The 15,462-nt window shown below is 42.9% G+C and overlaps 1 protein-coding gene across 4 annotated transcripts in view; it reads left to right on the forward strand.

Annotated features, from left to right (window-relative positions):
• Positions 1–7,805: 7,805 nt before the first annotated feature.
• PDXDC1 (pyridoxal dependent decarboxylase domain containing 1) overlaps positions 7,806–15,462 on the forward strand; it is a 53,221-nt gene continuing 45,564 nt past the window's right edge. Inside the window, exon 1 of one of the 4 annotated variants that reach the window (XM_043560472.1) lies at positions 7,806–7,883. Coding sequence is in view for 1 of the 4 variants with exons in the window: in XM_043560470.1 (XP_043416405.1) it covers positions 8,283–8,303 (21 nt within the window). In the remaining 3 variants the exon portion in view is untranslated. Of the gene's footprint in view, positions 7,884–8,082; positions 8,304–8,561; positions 8,679–15,462 lie in introns of those variants that run through there. The other 3 variants (XM_043560470.1, XM_043560471.1, XM_043560474.1) reach the window with 3 other exon arrangements.

Here is a 15,462-nt window from a genome sequence, read left to right on the forward strand (position 1 = left end):
AGCCTGTTTCCGATTCTGTGTCTCCCTCTCTCTCTGCCCCTCCCCCGTTCATGCTCTGTCTCTCTCTGTCCCAAAAATAAATAAACGTTGAAAAAAAAATTTTTTTAAATATATTTATTTATTTATTTTGAGAGAGAGCGTTCATGAGAGTGGGAAAGGAGCAGAGAGAGAGGGAGGGAGAGAAAATCCCAAGCAGGATCCACGCTGTCAGCAAAGAACCCGGCACGGGTCTCAAACTCACGAACCATGACCTGAGCTGAAATCAAGAGCTGGATGTTCAACCCACTGAGCCACCCAGGCGCCCCCACTACCTACTTATAAAAAGGTCCAAGAGCTAAGAATGGCTTTCTATTTTCAAATGGTTGGGAAAACACTGGAAAAGAACATTTTATGATGTGGAAATTGTATTAAATTCAAAGTTCAGTGTCCATGAATAAAGTTTTATTGGAACATAGCATTGACTCATTTGTTTACATATTGACAATGACTCATGCTATACAGAATTAAGTAGTTGTGACACAGATTGAATGGCCCCCCAAACCTAAAATATTTACCACTTGGGCCTTTATAGAAAATGCTGACTTTTATGGTGTTCCACATGTAAGTCATTTGTTCTTTTTCATGCCTGTGTAGTATAGATAGGCAACAAATATTTTTCTTTTTGCCTGATGATGGACATTTGGATTGTTTCTTAGTTACCTTTATTCCATATAATGTGCTCTGGTGCTTTCTTTTTTTTTTTCTTTATTTCTCTCTCTCTCTCTCTCTCGCTCTCGCTCTCTCTTTTAGTGCAAAAAAAGGTGATTTTATTAAAGCACAAAGACAGGACCCACAGGCAGAAAGAGCTGCTCTGATCTTTTCTATCCAGTTCAGGTTTTCAAAATTGCTAGCCACCACCCACGAGGCTGATCTCACAACTCATCAGTGGTTTTGACTGTCAGTTTAACAACCACACTGGTATAGATGTTAAAGAAAAAAATGGAGGATACAAGGTGGAAGAAAAGAGTATTAGCGCTGAGTGCTGAGGAAATTCAGCAATAACACATAGGTTAGATGAAGAAGGATGAAGAAGAGACAGTCAGACAGAGAACACAGCCAAGAGAGTTTGATCTCGGGAAGCAAGGGAAGTGTCGATTTCAAAAAAGAAGTGATTATCTGGATCTAATGCAGCTGAGACATCATGTAAGCTGGATGGGGATGATTTTAGTGAGATTTGTTTGGGTGGAATGAAGGCACTGAAACCACATTGAGATGAGTCGGTGGAATGTGCATGATGAAAATTGAGACCATAAGTGTAACTGGAGGGAGCTATGGATGGGCTCCACTGAGGAGTCTTTGTCTGCCTGGTTTTGGTGTGCTTTTTTTTTTTTTTAATGTGAAAACCACAAGAGTGTTTAAAGAACACTAAAAGGCAAGTATAACCTGAATTTTACAGATGAGTAAACTAAAACAGCGCAAAGTCAAGCAACTGGCCCAAGTAGCTTTTCAGTTTGAAGAGCTCAGATTCACTTGGGTCTACAATCTGAGCTCTGACAGTGTGCTATTCTAAAAACCAAGAAAAAGCTAGCCCATGGGTAATCCAACAGTTGTACCTGTGATTTACAAGCCTGCAGTTGAAGGAATACTTTTAAAGTCTTTGGTAGGCGTTGGGCATCTTTTCACGTGCCTGTTGGCCATCTGGATGTCTTCTTTAGAGAAGTGTCTATTCATGTTTCCTGCCCATTTCTTCACTGGATTATTTGTTTTTTCAGGTGTGGAGTTTGGTGAGCTCTTTATAGATTTTGGATACTAGCCCTTTTTCCGATATGTCAGTTGCAAATATCTTTTCCCATTCCGTTGGCTGCCTTTTAGTTTTGTTGATTGTTTCCTTTGCTGTGCAGAAGCTTTTTATCTTCATGAGGTCCCAATAGTTCATTTTTGCTTTTAATTCCATTGCCCTTGGGGATGTGTCAAGTAAGAAATTGCTGCGGCTAAGATCAGAGACGTTTTTTCCTGCTTTCTCCTCTAGGGTTTTGACAGTTTCCTGTCTCACATTCAGGTCCTTTACCCATTTTGAGTTTGTTTTTGCGAATGGTGTAAGAAAGTGGTCTAGTTTCAACCTTCTGCATGTTGCTGTCGAGTTCTCCCAGCACCATTTGTTAAAGAGACTGTCTTTTTTCCATTGGATATTCTTTCCTGCTTTGTCAAAGATTAGTTGGCCATACTTTTGTGGATCAAAACTACACTCAGATATCACCTTACGCCAGTCAGAGTGGCCAAAATGAACAAATCAGGAGACTACAGATGCTGGAGAGGATGTGGAGAAACGGGAACCCACTTGCACTGTTGGTGGGAATGCAAACTGGTGCAGCTGCTCTGGAAAACAGTGTGGAGTTTCCTCAAAAAATTAAAAATAGACCTACCCTATGACCCAGCAATAGCACTGCTAGGAATTTACCCAAGGGATACAGGAGTGCTGATGCATAGGGGCACTTGTACCCCAATGTTTATAGCAGCACTTTCAACACAGCCAAATTACGGAAAGAGACTAAATGTCCATCAACTGACAAATGGATAAAGAAATTGTGGTTTATATATACAATGGAATACTATGTGGTAATGAGAAAGAATGAAATATGGCCCTTTGTAGCAACATGGATGGAACTGGAGAGTGTGATGCTAAGTGAAATAAGCCATACAGAGAAAGACAGATACCATATGTTTTCACTCTTATATGGATCCTGAGAAACTTAACAGAAGTCTATGGGGGAGGGGGGAAAAAAGAGGTTAGAATGGGAGAGAGCCAAAGCATAAGAGACTCTTAAAAACTAAGAACAAACTGAGGGTTGAAGGCGGTTGGGAGGGAGGGGTGGGTGGGTGATGGGTATTGAGGAGGGCACCTTTTGGGATGAGCACTGGGTGTTGTATGGAAACCAATTTGACAATAAATTTCATATTAAAAAAATAAAGTCTTTGGCAGGCTTCTTGGGAGGAAAACGTGATTATTCATGATCTGAGATTTGTGAACAGCAAGAAATCCGTCTACTTTTAAATCAGGTGGGGCTCTGGTCCATACAACATGTTTATGGAGGAAAATCACTAACCAACAAAATATCAACATTAAGATCTTCTAAAAATGAATAGAAAACCCACATTGATGGACATTCTATAAAGTATCTGTCCTGTACTCATATCTGTTGTGAGACACACAAATAGTCCTTCTGTTGGAAGAACTATTCAAGAGCACACTATTCTAGACTTTCTATCAAGACTTATCTGGGAAAAAGTGTCAAAATATGAATAGAGTCTATTGATTAGAAAGTAATATCATCAAGTTATTTAGAGACGAAAGGACATCATCTGCAACAAATTGCAAAATGATTCAGGGGCAAACTATGTGTGTTCATATTTATTTATTCACTTAGAGAGAACAATATAGCAAATGTGGTGAAATGTTAACATACAGGGAATTGGGAAGGGTTTGAGAGAATTCTTTTTCCTTTTCTTGCAACTTTCCTACAAGTCTGAAATTATGTCAAAACAAAAAGAAAAACGAGAGGGTGGTAAGAAATCGTATCTTGGCAAACTTCCTTGGGTATAAAAATATATGTGGCATAGGAAAATTCACAGCTTTTCTCATTTAGGTCAGAATTAATGTAAAGTCAAGAATGTTAGTGTCTGCTAACAACACAAAAAAAGAAAACCAGGTACCATGTGCCTTTTGACGAAGAGAACAACAATCATCTCGGAATAAGTCCCCAGAACTTCAGACCTAAACCTGATTAAGCCTAAATCCAACCGCCAATTTGCAGGAAATATAGAAAACAGAGGCAAATTCAGACTAAGGAAAATTCTACAACAGTAACATGATGTCTTCAACAGATCAATGTAAAGGAAAAAAGATTTAGGAATACCTATAGATTAAAAGAGAATACGTGTGTGTGTGTGTGTGTGTGTGTGTGTGTGTGTGTATGTAGAGAGAGAGAGAGAGAGAGAGAGAGAGAGAGAGAGAGAGAGACTGTATATTAAGAGACTATATATATATTAATGTTTATTTATTTTTGAGAGGGTGAGGGGCAGAGAGAGGGAGACAGAGGATCCAAGGAGAGCTCTGTGCTGGACACGGGGCTCGAACTCACGAACCAGGAGATCGTGACCTGAGCCGAGGTCAGATGCTTAACCAACTGAGCCACCCAGGAGCCCCTAGATATATTTTTATAGTGTTTATGGATGCATGTTTGGGTGATAAAACCGCAAAGGAATGATTAGGACATGATTACTGTAAAGATCCGAAAGTGGTTATTTTTTCTTGGGGTGAGGGAGCTGGGATTGTTTGGGGCAGGGCTTATGGGATGTCTGAGAAGGTTCCTCTCATGGAGGGGATGGTGATGACAGGGTGTTAGTTGGGGACAATTCATTTCTTTTAAGCTGTTTCCTATATTTTCACAACAAAATTTGTCTTTGCTGCTTTTGTTTCATTTTGTTTTGAGCTGCCTTGGTGAACTTAGTGAAACTAATGAAACAAGGTAGGTTACAAATCGTCTCAGTGTTGCCACCTTAAGTCTCCTTGAGGAACCGCAGACTTCTCTCCGAAATTGCCGGGTGAGATTTAAAAAATGATTGAAATCAATTTTTTTTTCCAGGTAATTGACTCAACTTCAATTCATGAGAGAAATGCACGCAAATGGCAAATATCCAGAGTGTAGAAGAATAGAAAATGGGATATTGCCAATTTCTTTTCCCTAGTCTGTAACCCCCCTGCTCCCATTCTGTAGAAGCTTTTACCTTCTACTTTGTAAAAAATATCGTTGTGTCTGTTCCTTAATTTAGAAAGAACCTATTGTTTCCTTACTCTAAAAAAATGATAAATTTATTGCCATTTGCACCAGCTCTCCTAGCCTCTCTACTTCCTGATTTTTGTTACTTAATTTTATTTCTTCTAGAAATAAAAGCGAACACCCTTTATGCCTTAAAATATTACACTTAAAACTTTGAATCTTGACTTTGCCATTTCAGAGAGTCTTTACTTAGTGTGAAATGAAGTTGAGGACATTGGTGATTCCACTTATATTCCTACTCACCTTGCCTCTTCCCTCCCACTTTTTGGTAATTTACTAATTTTCCATCACCCTGGTGAATGATAAATACATCTTCCATATATATCACTTGGTTGATTCAAAAAGTTAAAGGTTACTTTACAGTGTCACCATGGAAATGGCATCCCTCAAAAGAGTTCCTTTTTTAGCTTGTGGTGTTTCAGATTGATAATTCTGCCATTCTCCTTTCACTTCCTGAAATTCAGGGTCGGCTTGTGAAAAGTTGTTAAACAACGTGCTAAATGTGAAATGTCAATCCTCACTCTAAACTTTCCCTGTTCAGAGCATCAAATGAAGAATTCATTGGGTTTTATAGTGGCTTTCTGATTTTGGTAGTCCATTGAAGAAGGGAGTTTGAAAGTTGTTGTATACTGATAACGATTGTCTGCCCATGTCCTGCCTGAAATAGCATGATTGTTTATGAAGGGTATCTTTAATAAAGCTGGATACAGTTTGGCTTGGGAAAAAAAAAGCTAAAGGTTAAAAGCAACATTTACAATACGTTTATGTAAATATCAATCGGGACACAACAAAAATCATGTTAATAGACTCAAAGGGGAAAAATAACCACAAACTTCTTTTATTTGGTTTGCTTTTTGCCTATTTCAAGAAAAGGTCTGTATTGGCACATATAAGCCAAATGTTCTCACAATGAGTGGTTTCATGTTTTGTTTTCCTACAATATTTTTCTCATGTCTGTACTAGCTCATAGAATGCTACATTTACATAGCTGTCCATCCACAAGTGAAATGGTTTTAACTTATTTTGCTGTGTGTGTGTGTGTGTGTGTGTGTGACAGACGAGTATAAAATGAAAGCTATGGACATTTTCCCCAAATGTACTCATAATACAAAATTTTGGATATAGTTTCAGGAGTTTTATGGGCCTCCCCCTGGGTCACAAAGTAAAAACCTCTGTTCTAAACAGTGTATCCTTAAAGGCAGGGATCTGGTCTTATTTTTGTATTTCTAGCATCTGACTGTCCAAGATGGCAGCCAATACATATATTTGGGTAAATATTAAATGAACCAATTATTCCCAGTTTTTCATGGGGGGAATAATTTTCATGTTTTAAGTTTACTTTTTTTTTTTCAACGTTTATTTATTTTTGGGACAGAGAGAGACAGAGCATGAACGGGGGAGGGGCAGAGAGAGAGGGAGACACAGAATCGGAAACAGGCTCCAGGCTCTGAGCCATCAGCCCAGAGCCTGACGCGGGGCTCGAACTCCCGGACCGCGAGATCATGACCTGGCTGAAGTTGGACGCTTAACCGACTACGCCACCCAGGCGCCCCTTAAGTTTACTTTTAAAGTAGAAGAGGTTAGGGGCACCTGGCTGGCTCAGTTGGTAGGGCATGTGCCTCTTGATCTCGGGGTCGTAAGTTCCAGCCCCACATTGGGTTTGGAAATTACTTGAAAATAAAATCTTAAAAATAAATAAAATAGAAGAGGTTAATTTCATCTGTCTAGTTTTTGTTTGGTAGAATCTACTTTGTGACATAATCCAAAGATACTTGGAGGTGGTTTTAAAAAGTAAGATTTTGCGGGGAGCCTGGCTGGCTCAGTTAGTGGAGCGTGTGACTCTTGATCTAGGGGTCCTGAGATCGAGTCACACTTTGGTATAGAGATTACTTACAAATAAAATATCTTTCAAAAAATATGAATATTTAATGATATCCTTGCTGATATGTTCAGGGGTGAAATATATCGATGTCTACAATTTTGAAATGTATCAAAACAGAAGACATATTGGTGAACAGACAGATGCTTATGTAATAGAGCAAATATAGGGAATTGTTCATTGTAAAATCTAGAAAGTGGGCATGTGGGTGTTCATTTCACTTTCAACTTTTTCTAAATGTTTGAAATTTTTCACAAGTCGGAAAAAGTGATTTGCTTAAGCAGAGGTACATTCAATGTTGGATCTTGTAAGGCATAAATAGACATAAGTCTTTCTTCTGTTTGCAGAACTCTGGGGAATCTGAATAGTTCCCGGGGTACACTCTGAACTGGCACGCAAAGGTTCTTTTGGTAGGAAACAATTTTGTTAACATACCTGGGCAATTTACCAAATACAAGTTAGAGAGCGCAAAACATGTAATTACTGCGCTGAAAATATGACCCAGTCATTTACGCAGATTTCAGAAGAGATGCGCACAAAAGAGATAAAAGGAATGGTTTTGTGGTTGTAACGTCATTTTGGTCTTTGCTGAAGTGTTTTCTGACTGCAAACGTGGTACACTAGTCTATTTCAGTATTCCTCAGTAGAAGAATATAATAAGCAAATGTATGCCCTCTCCCATTCCTTAGAAACACATGATTCTACAGCAGGGGTGGAAGCGGTTACGGAGGCAGTGTGTGTGGTGGACAGGCGCTGCGGTCACGGTGCTTGGGTCTGGATCCTACCTAGACTGCACCGGGATATGGATAACCATCTCTCCATCATAGAGCTGTTGTGCCATAAAGTGGAACAGCAGCAGCTGACCTATTATTATCACCTGACATATCATAATTATGGCTTGACATAATGAAAGAAGCCGGACCGGTTGTTTCAAAGTCTTTTCCATCTGGAATTCCGCGGTGAAACAAATACCCCAGCTCGCATCAGCACCGCTTTTAAACACCCGCGATCACTTGCGAACCTCATACCTGAACCCTCGCAAACCCCTCGGCACCTAGTAAACTGGCCATCCTGCGCATGTGCGGGGGTGCTCGCTAGCCCCGCCCCTCTGTGGTGCATGGCCTGTTCCATTCCTGAGGGATGTTGACGGTGCGGAAAACTTGGAAGCCTAGGACACGGAAGTACAGGTGCGTGAGTAGTATTTCCAGCCTCTCAGTGCAAGAGTGGTCACTTGTGGTTATTATATGTTTACCCCGACGCCTGCGACGGGCTTGCGAAAGTTTGCAGCGGCTGCGCCGTGCCTCCCCCCCCCCTCACCTGGGCACGTTAGGGCTGGCCGGCGGGACGGCCAGGTACGGAAGCCTAGAGGGCCCCGCCCACCCCGAGGGGCCCCGCCCCGCCTCCCTGAGACCCGCAGATTTCCCACCCCGCGGCGACGCCTGGCTGCTCCTCCCCGTCTCCGCCCCGCCGGCCGCGGCCGCGGGGGACGTCAGCGCTGCCAGCGTGGAAACCGCGGCGCGGCGCGGGAGGCGGAAGTAGCTCCCGGACCGCGGGGCCTTTATCGGGCTCCGCCGGCCGCCTCAGCCATGGACGCGTCCCTGGAGAAGGTCTGTACTCGGGCTGGGGGGCGGCCCGAGGCCTCCGCCTCCGAGGCGACTGTTTCCCGGTCGCGAGCTGCCATTGTGACCGGGGAGGGGCCTGGGGGCTAACTGGCCCTGACCGAGGGGGCCTGGCCGCGAGGGCGTCCGGCCGGGCGCTCGCCGCTGAGGCCTGGTCACGTCACGGGGCCGGGAATCCTTCGGGTGCCCGTGGGCCGAGAGGGACTGGGCCGGTTCTGCCGGGAGCCCATTGCGGGGGCCGCGGGGCCGACCTTGAAGCCTGCCCGAGCTCGGCTCACCCTTTCGGCTGACGGAGCTAACGACTTGCGGCCCCAGAAGAGCCTGGACAGCAGCCCCGGTTGTTTCAGAGCCGACTGCAAGCCTGTGGGTTTCCTGTGGTCTCCAAGTTAGGGCGGGGGAGGGGGGGATTGTTGAAGCAGTGGGTTTTCCAACTTCAGCGTGACTAGGAATCACCTGGGGCCCTTGGTAAACACCCACATTTTCGGCCCTCGGGTGGGGAACCTCGTGGGGGCGGGACGGGGATCTGCTTGTTTAACAAGTTCTCCCACGTGATTCTGGTGCTGTAGTTTGTGAAGACCCCTGAGGTCAGGAAGGGGTGGGCCTTCTGAGGATCGTGAATTGCTTTGGGGGATTGCTGCTCTTCCGCAACTTGTGACTCCCCCCCTTTTCGTGCCCGGGGGAGACGCTCGCGTCGATCTGAAATCCACTGGTAGCAGCCCTTTCCTCTAGTTTGTCTTGGGGAAGCAGCAGCGTGATGATGCACCTGGCCGATTGCTCTGGCAAGGGAAATGGATTCTAATTGTCCCGGATTTAGGGCTTGTAAATGAGAACCAGTGCTTGGATCCCTCTTTGGATACCTATCTGCAGAACCTGACATTTTGCCCGCCCTCAAAGTCCTTCTCCCTCTCCAAGCTTGGGTGTCTGCCTGTGCAGACCCAATTTTTTTTTGCACATGTAGAATTCTGGAGCAATGCTAGGGTTTTAAGACTGCTTTGTTTTAATTTTGAACCGGTAGCAATAACACATGGTCATTTTTCAGTGCGGCAGTCCCTGTAGATTTGTTGTCTTGTCACTGGAAAGTTGAAGGGATGATGGTGTCTTCATGGGCACACAGCAACGACACCCCGGGTCATTTCTCATAAATTGGGCGGAAGGCAGTCAAGAAGAGAAAAAGATTGTATGTGTTGAGCGTTACATGTTTATTGGGGAGGAATGAAGTCTTTCAAGGCTTTTGATTAGTACAGTGTCTACCTTGTGGTACTGCGAGTTCCAGGCCAGATCAGTGATTCTCAAGCACGGTGCAGTTTTGCTCCCCAGGGGACATTTGGCAGCTTGTCTGGAGTCGTTTCTGATTGTCACAACTAGTGGGTAGGCAGGTGCGACTGGTGCCTACTGGGTAGAGGCCAGGGACGCTGCTAGACATCCTGGAGTGCACAGGACAGCCTCCACGGCAGAGAATTCTCTGCTTTAAATGTTAGTAGTGCTGAGCCTGAGAATTCCTGCTCTAGATCATATGTGTGATACCCATAGCTGAATATAAAACGATGCTAAGATTATCTCTTCAGTGTTGTTTCCTGTCCAGTTTCATAAGACAGGATGGCTCTGTGTCTTTTCAGTTAGAAACCTAGAAACTGGAGTGATCCTTCCTCCAAGAATAGTTTTTTATGGGCAAATCTGCAAAAAAGAGTGGGTCGGAATCCTGCTTGAAATACTACTTTTCTGGCGTTTGATTAGTAGATTACACTGGTTTCTCCCTGTAAACATTAATGGCTGATAAAAGACCTTAACCTCTCCAAATGAAGATCCGAAAAGGTACTGCAACTCCAGAGTGCTTAAGGCTGGAGCATTCGCAAAAATGGCAGTGATCTTTGAGGAATTCAGAATGTGTGGGCCGGAAGTTTCTGCCTGCCTTAGGCCAGTATGGAAATTCTGAATGTAAGCGTTTCAGAACTAGGACTATGTCTTATTTTTATGTTCCCTGAAGCAGTGGAGGGCCTCATACGTAATGAACAATTTCTGTTCGTGCTAAGAGAGCAGAAAAGAAAAAGAATTCCTATAGTATGAATGTTGAGGATTTTATGTTGAGGAAAACAGTTTGAATCAAAGTAGAAACATTGAATTGCATCCATTATTCCTGTTTCTTTGAGGACTAGACTATTTTGGGTGAAATTCTACGTTGCTAATATAAAAATGAGAACTCTTTGAGCAGTTCTGAATGATCCCATTTAAACCGATCCTTGCATAATTTATACTGGCTACAGAAACCACAACGTTATTTGATTCCCATTCTCTCATTTCAAGTAATCGCTCTCTCTAGAATGTAGTGTGCTATCATCATTTAGGAGAATCAGACACTGCATTCCCTTTGGTCCAGGTATGATTCTGTACGCTTGCTTTTTCTTTAGATAATATGTAGATGGGAGACCTGCGACAACAGGGCTGTGTTCTTGCTTGCTTTTCTCTCTCGGTACTGTCTGTTGTCTCTGAAATTAGTGAGGTCTCAAGAAACCAGATAGGTCAGTTGAAGGGGCAAGGAGTTTAAACTGGAAGAGTAGGTAGGGGAGCCTCAGCCCCCCAATACCATATGTCCAGCTCATAAGGAACAAGGCCCTTTGCATAGTCGCACAGAGTTTACTTCGGTTAATAGTCAAGTTTAAAAAAAAAAAAAAAATGCGACAGGAAGGAATTATTCTGATGCCTTAGGTCTTATTAAGTTAACACACCTACATACATTTTTAAAGCAAAAACTTGCTACTTTTAACTTGTCCCACAGCCCAGACCTTTTTCTGTTGCTTGGAAAAGCTCATTCTTCCTGGGTATTATGTTTAGACAAAGTGTGCTGCGTTTTATTTGCGTTTACTTTAATTCCCACCTTGAGTAAACTGAAAGCAGGGTGTCTCAAACTCAGCACTACTAGCATTCTGGGCTCATTCTCTGTTGTGAGAGGCTGTCCTGTAGAATGTTTATTTTGACAGCATCCCTGGCCTCTACCAGTAGCACGTCCCACAGTGTGGCAGCCAAAGTCTCCAGATGAAGCAATTGTTCCCTGGGGGTTGGGGGAACTGCCTCTGGTTGAGAACCACTGACTTGGAGGGTCTGGAGCTGTATGTCCAGTACGGTAGCCACTAGTCACGTTGGCCTACTTAAACTTAAATTTAGATTAATTAAAATAAAATAAAAGCTAAAATTCAGTTGCTCAGTCGGCACATTTGAAGTGCTCAGTCACAGTGTGGCTTGTGGCTGCACTACCTGACTGTCGATGTAGAACATTTCTGTGACCACAGACCGTTGTGTTGGACAGCGCTCTAGAGAGGGGCTCGTTTGCTTGTCGTAGGTCTAATGCTTGTCTCTAAAAGAGGCAACTTTGACCCTGGGTCTGATCTAAATAATTAAAAACCCAGCCCATTATTTTTTCTTGTACTCATTCTGAGCAAAAGTCGCCCCCTCCCCCTTGGACCTGATTTTGGAAAATTCTTTCATCGTACTGTTTGTAAGTTTACAAGGAGCAATAGGAGCATGACTGGAACATTCCTGGTTATTAGTGATAAATACTACCAGAATCTCTATTCTGTTTTTTATTTTAAAATCTCACTAAGGAATCCCTGTTAGCCGCGTTTGAAATGGCCACTTTCTGTGGTCTGATTTTGTAGATCTTAAACAGAAAAGGCGACAGGAGAGGAGGATAGCCTGTAATTTTAGTACTCATTTAAAGCTGATCCCTGTATCATCACCATGTGAGGGTTTTGCATACAGGTGCATGATGGCTAAAGTGGTAACTGATTATCAAATGTTGGGTGTCAGGGAAAACGTGGTACAGAGTTCCTGATCCTAAAAATTTACGGTCCCGGTGATTTTTGATTTATTCAGGATCGTGGAGGTAGTCAGTGCAGAGCTGTAGAGGGTCCCCATTCCAGTGTGGGCTCCACCATATCTAGGATGATGAGTTATAATTATAGATAGGAGTTACTTGAGTTTAATGTCAGCTGTTTTTACTAAAGCAGTAACCTGGTTTGATTTATAATTTTTATTGAAGGCCAACTATGGTCAGAGCCCAGCGCTGAGAGAAACACAAGGTAAATAAGACACGATCCTCGCAGGAGGTTATGTTCTGGTAGGGGCATACATGTTTACCCAAGTCCTTGTATAACAAGGAGGGGTTAAAAAGTATCAAGGAGGGGCGCCTGGGTGGCGCAGTCGGTTAAGCGTCCGACTTCAGCCAGGTCACGATCTCGCGGTCCGGGAGTTCGAGCCCCGCGTCGGGCTCTGGGCTGATGGCTCAGAGCCTGGAGCCTGTTTCCGATTCTGTGTCTCCCTCTCTCTCTGCCCCTCCCCCGTTCATGCTCTGTCTCTCTCTGTCCCGAAAATAAATAAACGTTGAAAAAAAAAATTAAAAAAAAAAAAAAAAAAAAGCATCAAGGAAAAAGTGGGGAATGCATGAAGTTGAGTGACCAGGAAAGATTTCTGTGGAAGAGATTCTTTAGGTAGAATAATTAGTTCAGAATCCTGGCTTTTCTAGAGTGTTTTAAAAATGTAAATAAAATGTGGATGCTTACTTTATTATATGATTGTGCCTCATATTACTCCTGGTAGAACATAAATTAAGGGAAAGGAAATCTGCTTCATATTTTGAAGTTAGACATCAAAAATACGCTTCCAATCACTTTGAAAATGTCCACAATCTGAAATCGCTCTTTTCTAAGCAATATTCAATTTTAAAATATTTTTAATTTATTGTTTAATTTTTGTTCTCGCAGTCGTTTTTGCTTTCTTAAATGTTAAGTATTTAGTTGCCTTAAAGTTGGATAGTCCTTGAGGTCTAGCCTGGGATCCCATCCACATTCTATTTCTGTGGAAAATGCATTCTGAGTTTCAAATGACTGAGGGAGGAGTATGCTTTTCCAACATAATCTTCTTCCTATATGCAGAAAAGCAGAAACAGCAAAATAAAGCCTTCACTTTAAAATGCAACTCCATGACACCTGAACATTTAGCTACAGTGAGCTTCTCAGGATCCTAGTGAGACCGGACATTATATTAGGTGCAGTCCTATGAAATGTAATTTTGTACATTAAAAAGAGTTGAGGAGTGACTGGGTGGCTCAGTCAGGTCATGACCTCATGGTTCATGACATCAAGCCCCAAGTTCGGCTCTGCACTGGCAGAGTTAGGATTCTTTCTCTCCCCCTCTCCCTACCCCTCCCCTGCTTGTGCTCTCTCTCACTCAAACTAAATAAATAAACATTAAAAAAAAAAAAAAAAAAGACAGGGGCACCTGGGTGGCTCATTTAGTTAAGCATCTGACTTGAGCTCAGGTCATGATCTCACAGTTGGTGAGTTTGAGTCTTGCGTCAGGTGAGCTCATGCCCTGCTTAGGGTGAGCCCCACTTTGGGTGAGCCCCCTCTTCTCTCTCTCCCCCTCTCTCCCCCCTCTCTCCCCCCTCTCTCCCCCATCTCTCCCTCTCTCTTTCTCTTTTTTCTCTCCCTCCCTCCCTCCCTCTCTCTCCCTCCCTCCCTCCCTCCCTCTCTCTCCCTCCCTCCCTCTTTCTCCCTCCCTCCTTCTCCCTCTTTCCCTCCCTCTTTATCTCTGCCCTCATGGGATTCTCTCTCTCTCCCACCAATCCTTGCTCACTTGCACCCTCTCTCAAATAAATTAAATTAATTAATATATTTAAAAAACTGTTGAATGTTGGCAGTTTCACACAGTTCAACCTGGAAAGTCCAAAGACACATAGATACAAAGGCTTCAGAATTGATGGGTTCCTTAAGAAGATAAAGCCAGCAACATTAATTCTACAAACTTCCAATTCAGTGTAGGACAGAGTGACATTGATGAGGATAATGGGTACCTTTATCTTTCTGATTCCGTCCCCAACAAGTCCTAGGAAAGACTCCCAATAAGAAGCATATCTCAGTGAAAGATTTACATTTTCCAGTGACTATAGCATGCTTTTCCTTAAGCAGTTTTCTTGTGTTCTAGAATAAGTGTGTGATTCCAGATAAACTAGTAAACGTTACAGAAATAGAGCTTGGCTCGTATGCGTGTTCTTCCATCTGTATAGTTGTTAGGAAGTATTTATTCATGATACAAAGTCTGAGTGAATTGATTCTTCAGAGTAGCGGTCTCTGGGAATACAGCTTTTGAAACTTAGACTTGGATCCCTAGCATTCCCGACATAGATCTTCAGGCGAGTGGTCTGAATGCTCTGTTTTTGTTTTTGTGTTTTAACCCTCATATTGCATACTTCTGTGACAGGTTTGATCTGAAGTTACTAAGGCTGCCTCCTTGTCTCCACCAGGTTTTTACCTCTTGGTCGTGTATTTTTGCCCCTTCTTCTTCCCATATGTTCTTTTCTGCTTCTCTTCTTGATGAATTGGTAAGATTAAGTATTAATGCCCTATGCAATATTTGCATGTCCTTCTTCAACCAGGAATATTATGCTACTTCATGAGCCAGTAATTACAGTGTATCTTCATGTTCTCCCACACACACTCAAGCAGAGAGTCCGAGATAGTTAAAAATAAGATTTTCCAGGGGTATCCAGTTCTTAGAAGACAGACGGTAGTGCCTAGTTCTTAATGAAAAGCTTTTCTTTAAAAATCAGGCACAAGCATTTACAGATGTAGAAATTGAGATTACAAAAAGGTAAGCCAGGTTTGCGGGGCACTCTATCAACTTCCCAGAAGTTCCCTGTCATTTTCTCTTGACATTGACCTGAGAGGAGCAGGTGCTGCTGTGTTCTGGGTGCTTCTCAGAGATGTGTTGCATTTGGGGTACTTGAGGAACTGGTGCTGGGTAGCAGGCACTGTTTCTGTTTTCACCGGGGAGGAAAATCAATGATTTCGAGAGAGTTGACAGTTGCACGATTATCACTCTCTGGGATTAACATTGTTTAGGAAGATGTGGAAGGCCACAGTAGTTGGTATGTAAGAAACACAGCATTTTGAAGGGTTCTCTGATCGCTGTGATCTGTTGGAGAAACGTGGTGATTTTTATGTCTAACGCGTGTGTTGTAAATCAGCATTTGACGACGCCACAGTCTTCTGTCCAATATGAGCAGCTGGTGCTCTCGTGTGCCTCAGTTTTTCTTTGTTAATAACTCTGATTATGAAGGTTCCTCTCCTGAAAAAATTATTATTATTATTATTAT

This window comes from Prionailurus bengalensis, chromosome E3 (assembly GCF_016509475.1).
Source record: "Prionailurus bengalensis isolate Pbe53 chromosome E3, Fcat_Pben_1.1_paternal_pri, whole genome shotgun sequence".
NCBI lineage: Eukaryota > Metazoa > Chordata > Mammalia > Carnivora > Felidae > Prionailurus > Prionailurus bengalensis.